The sequence below is a fragment of the Martes martes genome (assembly GCF_963455335.1).
Source record: "Martes martes genome assembly, chromosome: 11".
Taxonomy (NCBI): domain Eukaryota; kingdom Metazoa; phylum Chordata; class Mammalia; order Carnivora; family Mustelidae; genus Martes; species Martes martes.
In genome coordinates this window covers 81,388,942-81,401,885 of record NC_137899.1, presented here as the reverse complement: position 1 = coordinate 81,401,885, position 12,944 = coordinate 81,388,942, and the positions used below count along the sequence as shown (strand labels likewise).

Below are 12,944 nucleotides of genomic sequence, written 5' to 3'. Positions count from 1 at the left end.
TGTGGAAAAGCAATCTTTGCTCAAAAAATAAAAATACTATCTTGTCCATAAGTTTTGATTAACTTTTCAAATATAAATCTTTAAGTATATAGATACTGTCATTTGCCTAGAAAAATCTAAGCTAGCTAAATTGTTGTATATAGAGATGTAAAAGATATTAAAACAATGTATGTAGGCAGAAAATTTAATAAACACTGAACTGGTACTTGAATGGGTTGTTTTATTGTTTCTTATTTTGAATACGTACATTTTGAGAGCCTACTTGAGGGTTTTTGGAGTCATCTTCTGCTATCTGGCTTTGAGGCACCTACTAAGATCTTTAGCAGGATCATGGAGACCCTGTGGCAGGTGGCATGACAGATAAGATACTGCTGGAAGTGGCAGATTTCTCCTTCCAGCTAGAAGGATGACCACCGGGTCCTGAGTTTAAAAAGGTGTCTATACAAACATCTCCAGGCACACATACTTTAATAGTATGGACTTCAGACATATCAACTCTCTCCATACAATGGACATTGGCATAACAAGCGCAGTAAAACTTTTGGGAAAATTGTTGTAGATCTTCAAGTGTGGGTTCCCCTTGTACTGTGTATTTTCCATTTGTCTCAAGTTGAATAACAAAACTCTCTGGGTTCAGGTGAAGATAGTCACTTGAATTCCAGTGTTTCCTTGTACACACTCCTTGGTCCTGGCAGAGCGCTTGATTACACATTTTGGCTGCTAGGGTGACGTTGATTATGTAAGGATTCAGTTTATTCTTCATGTAATTGTCTAGCTCTGTGCAAGATTGCTGTAAAATTATAAGAAGGTTAGAATATTAAGGGAGCTCATCTGTGAATTAATTCACTGTGATAGGCAGTTTCTAAGGAAGCAAGATAAAACAAGACCCAGCAAGAGGTAGGAAGTAGTTTACCTTTTTTACCTTATCAAGCAAGATTATTCCAACTGTTTTGTAACATTTGTAAGTAAGTTTCACATGCCATTTGATGTAACTGAAAACCTTAACTTCAGCCTAGCCTTGGACTTCTTTAATAATTCCTAAAATTGGCAGGATGGTAGAGCAGTTAGAGAATGGTCTCTGGGGCCTATCTTCCCAGATTGGTCACAGTTCCATGAATGACTAACTCTGTGACCTTGGAAATCTTGCAAGCTTTCTAAGTCTTAGTTTCCTATCTGGGTGACCTTGGGCAAATCAGTTAACCCGGTTATGCTTCAGCTTCATCGTTTATAAAATAAGGATCATTATAGCACTTACCTCATAGCATTGTTGTGAAGATGAAAAGATACAATGTATATAAAAGTACTTAGCATTAAGACCCAGCATATCATTGGTTAGCCCTCATGAAATTATAAATAAAGGTAATAAGAATCATCTTTGTGAGACAAGTTTAAACAGCATGAGGAAGATTTCTCAACTGCTAGCTCAAAACAACTAAACAGGTTCAACTGAGTATACTTTATGTTAAATGTTATGTATAGTTCAAGTTATGGGTGAATTATGACAGCTCTTTTACAAATACACTTATTTGGCAGAGCACGAGTGATGAGTAACTAAAATGATTCATCTTGAGACTGATGCATTCTAAAACTGGGATGCTGTCTTTTTAAAAACACAGAAGATCGTCACTTGCTTTCTTTCATAATCCATAGTTCCACTGAGAAAGCTGGCCATGCTAATTCTCCAGCAGACCAAAGGAAGTGGTGGTAGTAGATCAGAAGGCAAGTCAAGGAATCTTGGCATCTTCCACTTGACTCTATCTCGTTATATGCCTTGAGATGATACCAGCAATGATAGGAAGAATAGGGCCTTCCAAGAATGTCCATACTCTAATGCCCTGGAACCTGTGACCTTGTTACCTTCCATGGCAAAAGGAACGTTATACATATGATTACGGAGAAGAATGTAGTCCTTGAGATGGAGAGATTACCCCAGGTTATCTGGATGGGCTCAATTTAATCACATGAGTCCTTTAAAAATGTAGAAACTTTTCCAGCTGGGATTTAAAAAAAAATGAGATGGAAGAAAGAGAACAAATTAAAGGTAAAGGAGACTCAACCCAGCATTGCTGGCTTTGAAGATAGAGGAGAGGGCCAAGAGCTAGAGAATGCCGTGAACTCTAGAAGCTGGAAATGACCCTTAGCCATCATAGCCAGCCAGAAGATAGACATCTCATTGCTACAGGCAGGAGGAAATGAATTCTACCAACAACCCAAATGAGCAAGTGAGGGTCCTCCCTTGGAAAGGAATGCAACCCTATCAACATCTTGATTCGAGTCTGTTAAGACCCATGCTGGACTTCTGAACTACAAAGTATAAGATACTGGGTGGCTCAGTGGGTTAAAGCCTCTGCCTTCGGCTTGGGTCATGATCCCAGGGTCCTGGGATCGAGCCCCGCATCGGGCTCTCTGCTCAGCAGGGAGCCTGCTTCCTCCTTTCTCTCTCTCTGCTTGCCTCTCTGCCTACTTGTGATCTTTATCTGTCAAATAAATAAAAAAGATAATAATTCTCTCTTGTTTAAACTAAGTGTGTTGTCATTATTATAGCAGCAGTAGAAAACCTCCTCTTAATCCTAGTTTTGCATGGTGTCTAGAATAAAATTCAACTTCGCCTGACTTATATACAACCTGATGTGAGGTAATTCTTCCTTCCTCTTGAATACCCCTCCCTTACCCACTCTGTCTTAGGCATGCTAGTTGTTTCATAAGAATGGCAGGTTTATTTCAAACTGTACGCACTTCTTCCCTCTGCTTGGAAGGCTCTTTCCTCTAATTTTTTTTTTAAGATTTTATTTATTTATTTGACAGACAGAGATCACAAGTAGGCAAAGAGGCAGGCAGAGAGAAAGGAAAGGAAGCAGGCCTCCGGCTGAGCAGAGAGCCCAATGCGGGGCTCAATCCCAGGACCCTGGGATCATGACCTGAGCCGAAGGCAGAGGCTTTAACCCACTGAGCCACCCAGGCGTCCCTCTTTCCTCTAATTTTTAACACGGTCACTTTATCTCACCATTCAGATTGCAGCTTTAATTAAACCTCAGACACCTTTCCTATCTACTTTCTCACATCTGTTTTAATTCTCTGTATATTACTTATCACATCAAATATTTTTCTTATTTGTGTATTGTTTCTATCCCTCCAACATTAACATAAGCTGCATGAGTGCCAAGACTTCGTCAGTGTTCTTCAACACTGTATCCCCAGGGGACAAAATACATGAGAATTGATACCAAGTTCAGATGACAGTCTGGGTGACCACAGAGACAAAAGCTGGGCAAAAAGAGGAGTGAAGGATAAGAATGGTTTGAGAATCATTAGCCTACACAAGATAAAGTCTTTGGAAGGATCTGAAACTGGCTTTCTAAAAGATAAGGCCTGGTTTATAGCATTTGTCAATATCCGTGGTATAAATGCATCTGCCATGGTCAGTTTTAATCTATCAACGTGCTATCACTGAGTGATTGGAAATCAAGCCCCTGTTGTGGTAGTATGGTGTGGAGAAGCACATCATTATGTACTATTTCCACTTATGCAGATATAATAGATGTCAAGTTCCTCAAGAGTATGGATAATAGTAAAGTGAAGTATGTAACTGATACATTAGAAGTATTTATTACTTCTTTTTTTTAGGTTTTATTTATTTATTTGACAGAGCACAAGCAGGGGGAGCAAGAAAGGGAGAAGCAGGCCCTCCACTGAGCAGGGATCCCTACGCGGGGCTCAATCCCAGCACCTAGGATCATGACCTGAGCCAAAGGCAGCTGCTTAACTGACTGAGCCACCCAGGTGCCCCGGGTATTTATTGCTTTGGTTTTAACAGTACTTATTTCATTCTAAGTTTTTGTAATTTATTTATTTTTTAAATATTTTATTTATTCATTTGACAGACAGATCACAAGCAGGCAGAGAGGCAGGCAGAGAGAGAAGAAGGGAAACAGGCTCCCCGCTGAGCAGAGAGCCCGACGCGGGGCTCGATCTCAGGACCCTGAGATCATGACCTGAGCCGAAGACAGAGGCTTTAACCCACTGAGCCACCCAGGTGCCCCTGTAATTTAATTTTTAATAATGGTTGTGTTAACAACCAGTTCCCAAAATTTCTAAATATTTAATAATCAGGTCTTGTGAGCTGGGACCAGTAGGAGCTGGCTGTCATACCACTGGATCTAATAACACGGAATGAAAGGAAATAGCTTGCTTACATTTGATAACAATTGTTTTAAGTCAATTTCAGTCATTAAACCTGCAGTTACCAGTTTCTCAAGTTGTCAATGAATCAGAGAAAATAAGATGAGTAATCCATGATTCTGTTGGCTACAAATGACATAGAAAAAAGGGGAAGTGATGATAGAACTAGCATTCAAAATCATCATGTGGGAAAAGTAGCAGAAATACATAAAACAGAGATCACAGGGGGCAATTTCAAGGCAGTGTCATTAGGTAGGAAATTGAGGAACTGTCTGTGTATGAAAAATGCTGAAGATGCTCTGAGAGTCATGGTAGAAGAATGTAAATCTAAGATTAAAGTGCAATAATAAGAGAAAAAAACTAGGTGTGACTTATAATAATATGTCATGCCGTACTACTAATTGGAGAAAGCCTGATTCACTCCTCATCAGAGTAAGGGTGGAGTTCTCAGTTCTTAAAAAAAAAAAAAGAAAAGAAGGAATGTAGTATGGAGAATATTTATAAATGATCCCATCAGATAATTTATAAGACCCTTGAGAAAGGTGTTTACAGATTTGAGACACAGTGAATGAAAATTAGGAATATATTTAGGAGAATTATAATTTTTTAAGATTTTCTGACATGGAAGATTTTGCACCAGGGACATATACCTTTCTCCATACTTATATTTTATATTATTTCTCCTTATTGGTGATCAAGCCAGAGACAATAGAGTTCTACCAAAAAGTAGAAAGAATGAAAGAATCTCATAATGGGAACTACTGTTGAGTACTTTTGTAAATGAATTAACAATATAGTGAGGCTATCTGAAGGAGAAGAGACAAAAGGCCTCTTCTGGTCTTAGATTGCTGTATAAAGTCTCTTCTCTTTAGGTCCTAGGAGAAGTCTCCCTCGCCACGAGCTCTATGAGATATTCTCTGTGGCACCTAAGTCTCTCATATTTCCACATCTGTTAGAGAAGGAAAAGTTGAGCTCCAGTTCAGCAGAGTCCATGTGATAGCTTTACTCTTGAGTCAAGAGGATTGAAGAGGTTGGGAAGACAGATCTGACACAGAAAAATAAACAAGGATGAAAATAAAGGAAGAGAGAAAAGGATTAGGTGGTAATAGTTAAAGGCTTTTTGAACTGAAGAAAATGCATTAGGAGATAAATGAAAAGAAGTCACCCATACAGAAAAAAATGGACTTTTTTTTCCTAATAAAACAAGTTTTACTCAAAATTTTACTTAAAATAGACAACAGTAAATATAACCTGTGGAAAATAAGGAAGTATTCCTTTTCCTCTCCCTTAGAGAAGGTTTGGACAATTTAGTAATATTTTGAAAAAAGTAATTCCCAATTGCTTATGCACCTCTTCCCCAATCCCGGCTCCTTTTTCTTCCTCCCCACCCAGCCCCCATCAAACCATTCCTCCTTAAGTCTCTCCCATCTAAGAGGCCAATTCCTTCAAACCAGAAGCCTTGGAGTCATCTTAACCACTTCTCTTATCCATCCTACTCATCCAGTCCCTCAGTCCAACCTCTCAGTTCATCCAATCCCTCAGTCCAACCTCTCAGTTTTATTGTTGGGTTATATTCAAACCACACGCCAGTATCTGTGGTCCAGGCCATCAACAGCTTCCTCTCCCTGTTCCTGCTCTTGCCTGTCCACCATGGATCCTCAACTCAGCTAAGTAAGAAATGTTTGTCCGAGATTGCAACTCTTCTGCTCAAGTCTCTTTATGGCCTTCCATATCAGAGTCAAAGCCCCATGGTGGCCTACAAAGCCTTCCATATGACCCTCTGTCTTCTCGCTTACCGCAAGTCTTCCCTGCTCACTGCACTCTGGTCACACTGACCTCCTCTGTCTTTCTTTGACAAGCACATTCCAGCCTGAAGGCTCTTGCACTCACCATCCCTGCTTGGTCTCTTAAGAGACTTGGTCCCTGGTTTTCATCAGGTCTCTGCTCCAACAGCACCTCATCAGAGAGGCCTTCTGTGACTGCCCCATCTTAAGTACTGCCATTTTATCTCTTTATCCTGCCTACACTGCTTCATTACTCTTGATTGCACCTATCACTACCTGACATATCCTATCTGGATATGTTGCATTTCCACTTGTAAGGATGCAGCTTCATGGTGAAGGGACTTGTCTTCATTCGGTGCTACATTTTTAGCACCTAGGATTATCTGGCACTTAATCGCAGGAGATGTTCAATAAACCAAGAGTCAGCAAACGTTTTCTGCATAGAGGCAGACAGTAAATATTTAGGGGTGACTGCCATAACTATTCAATTATTTCTTTGTACTGCAAAAGCAACCATAGACATCTAAACTAAGGAACATGCCTGTATTCCACTAAATAAAACTTTCTCAGTAGACACTAAAATTTAAATATTACCTAATTTTCACCTACTATAAATGCTATTTGGGAGTTTTTCCCCATCCACTTAAAAGGAGAAAATTCATTCTTGGCCCCTGGCCGTCATTTGCTGACCCGTGTAATAAACTGCCATTGAATGACTAAATGGATAAGCAAAAGAAGTGCTTAATAAACAGTAATTGAATGAATTAAAGAATTGACTATTATTTCATTGACTATTTCATGGGTTTTTTGAGAAGAGACCTATCACAGTACAATACAAAAAGCCGAACACCATGTCAGAAAATTGAGTTTGTAGTCCTCTTTTTGCTACTTGCTAGCCACATAGCCTAGAGAATTTTGGTCAGTTTCACTGAATTTGTTTCCTTGCTGGAAAAGAGGTACAGTTTTTTCTGCCTTATAACATAACCACACGAATGAAGGACAGCTTGATGCAACCAGTATTAACTGAGCACATACTACTATGTGCCAAGCATAGTACTTACTTTTATTATTCAGTACAACCATCCTCAAAAACATTAAAAGTAGAAATGTTTTCATCTATTTCCTATCAATTCAACTTACCACATTTTGGCTTAAATTGAGGCTTCCCCATATAACCATTCCAGAAACACCTAGAGAAACCGTTTCACCAATTGTGTTCACAAGGTCCTCCTGGTGAATGTGACAGAAAGAGTTAACAGAAATAAAATAGAAACGCTATGCATAAGACAGTAACACCAAAGCTAAGAATTCTGACAACGATAATAATTCAAATATTTCCCCACTATTTCTGTTGCCACCACATCCTTACTATAACAAATATACAGATTTTTCTGTTATTATTTTAATTACTTCTATTGACAAACCCCATGAAAGGGAAAAAAGGGAACTGAGTTAATATATTGTCTGTGCTACCTAGTTTTTTCATCGTTGCTAAGGTATTATATGATTACATTTAAAAGAAATATATTCTTGAGATGCCTGGGTGGTCCAGTTGGTTAAGCGGCTCTCTTCAGCTCAGGTCATGATCCTGGGGTCCTGGGATTGAGTCCCTCATCAGGCTCCTTGAACAGTGGGGGACCTGCTTCTCCCTCTGTCTGCCTCTCCCTCTGCTGTGCACGCGCTCTTTCTCTCTCAAGTGAATAAATGAAATCTTAAATAAATAAATAAATAAACAAATGAAATATACTCTTATTTTGCATTCTCATAAAAATGGAGTACTATCTGTGTGCATATTTGTAAAGGATGTTAAAAGTCAAATCTCACTCCCTTCAAAAATGATGTTGAATTCCACTAAACACCTTTTGTGGCTGCTAGTTCACAGGTTTCACACCTTGACTTACCTCAGAAAAATATTTCAAAGGTATGTCAGCAAAAACTGGACGGGTATATACAAAAACTGGAAGTGGATGTTTAACACTGTGTTCTTCAGATATCCGAATGGCTTCCAAAACACGATTGCGGACATAGAGAGCAGCTTTTGGAGAAGATTGGAATTTGCTATTCAAATAAATGGATGGGAAAAGGGCCGTGCTTTCCTTCCATAACCAGTCGAGTTTATCGTTTCTCTTCTTTTCTATATCAGGGCAACTTCCATTGAAATTGGTTTCTTTATAACCATTGTAACATTCAGGAAAAAGATAATAACCCCATAAATAATTTGGCCGAAGTTCTTTTACCAGTTTTAAGGTCGTTTCCATGAAACACCTTCCTGCACTTTCAAAATCTGCTTTGGCTCTCTTGGTGGCCTCTGTGTCATTAAGTTCTGCATGTTGTTGGTGAACCAACTCAATAGAAAGGTTCTTGTAAATATCTTTAGGTTTCCAGTTTCTCATCCAGAGAGGCCTCCAGTTTTCCCAGTCAATGATACCCAGGCCCGTCGTGTCTACTTCTATGTAATGGTCAATATCTTTCCTGACTTTCGCCAAGTGCTTTATCAAGTTTCCAGTCTGGGGGATTTCTCCATTCATACCTTTGCCGGTCTTGTCATCTATGTAAGGATAGTAGCCAAGTCTGTTATTATAAAATATTGTAATATTTTGTCCGCTGGCAGTTTTTCGAGGGCTTCCTACTAGAGAGAAAAGGTTCAGATCTAGATGCACGTTAAAATTTATAGCACACGGTTCAGTTGGGACATTCCAGGCCCAGAGGAAAGATATGTTTGGAATAAAAGGGGGTGCTCTGTACTCCTGAGTTGAGCAACATATAATCAGAAGGAGGGTGAGCACGGCTTGCGTGACTCCACTATATCCCACAGAACTCCTAAAGAAGTTATGCTGGAACCTGAGCACACCCATTGCAAAGATGAATGACTATGAAAATTTTCTCCCAAACACTTCAGCTTGTCCGATATTTCATGCAAGATCTAAGCACAGAAGAGAGATAGTGGGATGAAGCCACTTTGATGGATAAAGAGGTATAATGATCACAATACGTTTAAATATTATTCTTCTTGCTTCATATTTCAAGAATGTTTTGCAAGTTGCTTCATCTATAACTGGAAAAAAATAAATATAGAATACATGGTTAACGTTACATTTCTGTATCAAGACTGTCAACTTTACCAAGTTCTCAACTTGAAGGGCAGGAGTTTAATTCCATTCTTGAAACTGGAGAACTCCTGTGTTTGAATCAATAAAATTATATTCTCTTTTGTATGATTCAAATCCTGTAATAGCTAACATTTGTCTCATCTTTCCAAATCATTACTGAGCCTACAGGGAGGTGAATGTACCTGTTTTTCCTTTTGCCTTCCCACTTGTGTAGAATGTTATGCCAAGCACAAGCAAAGCCTTGTTAAATAGAATTCCAGTTGAACCTCTCATTTTTGTTTGTCATTTCTTGAAATAACATGCCTTATAGTGGCATGCTAAAAATTGAAAACAACTTCTCATAAAATTATGAGATTTCATCTTATTTTTTTAAGGGGGGCAAGTAGGGGAGGAGGCAAAAGTCACTTCTCCCAGAAGTAGTGTATCAAAAATGTGCTTGAAACGATTGAGTTAATCAAAATCTCCTACTGAGGAACAAGTTTAAGTGTTATTTGGAATAGTGCTCCATCATATGTCAAAGTGAACTGAGTAAAAGATTAAGTAAAAGATGCACTATATTTGTAGATATCTGTGTGTCTATATGTATATAGACACACATACATACACACACAAAATTTATGTATAGATACAAAAAATAGGTAATTTTTTTTTATGAAACAACATATCTCTTCTTTATACATTTTTGGACAAAGCCTTGGGTCACAGAATTGGGGACAGACCTGGGTTAGCATCTAGAAAAGCATCTCTTTAGAAGATCTATCTACTAGACACTTTACACAAGAATCTCATCTTCCAGGAGAACTTGGGTGGCTCAGCCAGTTAAGTGGCTGCCTTCAGCTCGGTTCATAATCCCAGGGTCAAAATTTGAGGCTAGAATTTTGTTTGTCAGAACAGATTTGAAGCTCAACTTCTCCTTAGTGGGAAGAAGAAAATAACCATCCACTTTCTTACTGTTTATTCACTGGGTTCTCATTTTACCTTTTTTTTTTTTTTAAAGAGAGAGAAAGAGCACGTGTGGGCACGTGAATATGGTGGGAGGCGCAGAGGGAGAGAGAAAGAATCCCAAACAGACTCCAGACGAGTGGAGCCCAACATGGGGCTTGGGCTCTATCTCATGACCATAAGATGATGGCCTGAGCCGAAATCATGAGTCAGACACTTAACAGACTGAGCCACCCAGTGCCCCTCATGTTACGTTTTGAAGGAGTTGCTAGTTGGAATTTTTGAGGTAAGGAGAAGACAGTCACAGACCGAAAAAGCCAAACAAAACAGCTAAATTTCTTGGTTCAATGCTAAGCTCTTCTTTTCTACAACAAATTCTTTCTTTCTAGAAAATCATAATTAACAGATGTAGAAGTCAGTCACAGGACTGTCTTCAGAAACCACTCTTCTGATAGTCTTACTTCCTGTAAGGAGTCTATATATATATTATCTCAGTGGAATTAAGAACTGAATTTAGATAAAACTCTCTTACTATTAAAATTGTTATAGATTTTTAAGATAAATTATTATTATAAATATAAAGGTGAACATTCAGAAATGTGGACAAATAGTGATAAAGCCAAGATTATAACTTTGGTAGAAGCTCAGTGAGGACTGAAAGGAAAGACAGAGTGGAGAGTCCCAAGGTTAAGGTGTCTTTCCAAAGCACCTCGAGGTCCCCATTACCCTACTGCGCCCAGAACAACTGCACATGAGAGAAGTATGGTTACAATACTTATCAAATAGCCCCAAGCCTCAGGATGCTGAAGGTAACTTTAATGTATCTAAATTACCTCTGTAAATACTTCAGGAATCATTCTTTAATATGAAAAATAAAAGGCAAAACTTCAAGTGAGCAGCTGGCCCCAAATTTATTGCCTTGGTAGCCCTTGTATACTATTTACAGTATAGTATACTGTATACTAATTGTATACTAATTACATTTGGTAGGCTGTGTATCATTTCTGAAGTACTACTTGGTCTCTAATTTCAACTCAAAGGCTGACTTCTACCTCCAGTTACAAGTCATTCTGGATCTAAGCCGAATTCTGAGCAAACTTAAGAGACCAGCGTAATACCCCGGAAGCAGAAAAATCCATGTGCCATTTTCTTCTCTCTCTCTTTTTTTTTAAAAGATTTTATTTATTTATTTGACAGACAGAGATCTCAAGTAGGCAGAGAGGCAGGCAGAGAGAGAGGAGGAAGCAGGCTCCCCGCTGAGCAGAGAGCCTGATGCGGGGCTCCATCCCAGGACGCTGGGATCATGACCTGAGCCGAAGGCAGAGGCTTTAACCCACTGAGCCACACAGGCACCCCGGCCATTTTCTTCTCTTAAAGCAAAAATGTATTCCTGCTTTCAGGAAAGAAAGGAGCCTTTAAGCAAGATTTTTTTTTTGATAGGAAATTTCTTAAGCTATGATGTTTTATAAATAACTTGGCCAGAAATAGATATGATGATAAACTTGATTAAACAATAGAAGTTAAGGGACACCAAGGTGGCTCAGTCAGTTAAGCATCTGCCTTCAACCCAGGGCATGATCCCAAGGTCCTTGGATCAAGTCCCAGATTGGGCTCCTTGCTCAGTGGGGAGCATGCTTCTCCCTCTGCCTGCTGCTCCCCTGCTTGTGTGCGCTCTCTCTCTTTCTGAGAAATAAATAAGTAAAATCTTTAAAAACCAAGCAAGAGAAGTTAATACTATTTTTGGCAGCATTCCATCAACTCCCTCTTCCTTCCCCTTTTACTTTATTATTATTATCATCATCATTATTATTCTTCTCCTTTGGTTCCTTCTCCTACTCGTGTCTTAAATTTGTCAATATCTCCCACAGATAATTTTTGCACAGGGCGGAGCTCCTCAAGGCTAAAGAAATCGATCATTCCTGGGACCCCTGGCTGGTTCAGTCGGTAGAGCATGTGACCACTGATCTTGGGATTGCAAGTTGGAGCTCCATGTTGAGTGTAGAGATTACTTAAAAATAAAATCTTTAAAAATGAGAAAAAGAAATTGTTCATTCTTAATCTGTGTATCTACTACTAAGCACTAAGTGACAAACTATTCCTACTAAAGAGGTAGCTTTAAAAACATGGCACATTACAAAACTTCTAATTCTTTTTCTATCCAATTTTTTGTAATCTGCTTTTCCCTATCCTGCTATGCAGTAGAAAGGAAAAAAAGACATTTTTTCCTTTGAAGCAACATTTTATAAGTTCCTCTAAAGTGTCAGCAGGTCAGAAATTGTTCCAGAAACATCTAAATGCTCTTCAGTATTCAGCATGTTGGGTGAGAAAAAACAGCTCTTTGCGCAGTCAGTTAAGGAATTTAGAAAAGACTTACTCTTTTGAGATGTTATTGTGTGGTGGAGGAGGGGGAAGTGTGTGTGTGTGTGTGTGTGTGAGAATGCGTGCATGCATTGGATCCCAGCAAATTCAAGTACCTTATATTAGAAAAAAGGATTGGTAAGGATGGCAAATTAACACAAAAATGCTATAAATTTTTCATTAGCATTTGAAATGAGTTTAATGGTAAAACAAGTCCTAATTGCAGTTGTTTTGATTGTTAACCATTTTGTTAAATTAATGAAAGATTTCCGTAGTGTAAAGTAGATAAAGAATGAACTGGTTTCAAGGAAGTACAGCATTTACTGTAGAAGTAATTTCTCATTACAAAATTAAAATGAAGTTATATTTTCAAAGTGATTAAGAAAGCCACATTTGACATTTGTTAGTTATAGGAAAATGCTAGTTTTCTGAATCCTGCTCCTTTCCCTAAGGTGGGAAGGGAGAGGGGAGAGGAGAAAGAAGAGAACCAAATAAATAATAAAATCCCTCAAAAGCTGTTCCCAAAATCAAATTTTATTTAATTGCTATAGTGAAACATAAGAGATATAAT

At 38.6% G+C, this 12,944-nt stretch overlaps 1 protein-coding gene across 1 annotated transcript; it reads right to left on the bottom strand.

Moving 5' to 3' along the window:
• Positions 1-328: 328 nt before the first annotated feature.
• Positions 329-8,818, bottom strand: SPAM1 (sperm adhesion molecule 1; the record flags this gene model as incomplete). The annotated part of the gene is made up of 3 exons (XM_080818225.1): positions 329-790; positions 7,104-7,193; positions 7,865-8,818. 3 exons carry the CDS (start codon positions 8,816-8,818, stop codon positions 329-331), a joined length of 1,506 nt encoding a protein of 501 aa, XP_080674351.1.
• Between the last annotated feature and the right edge of the window lie 4,126 nt (positions 8,819-12,944).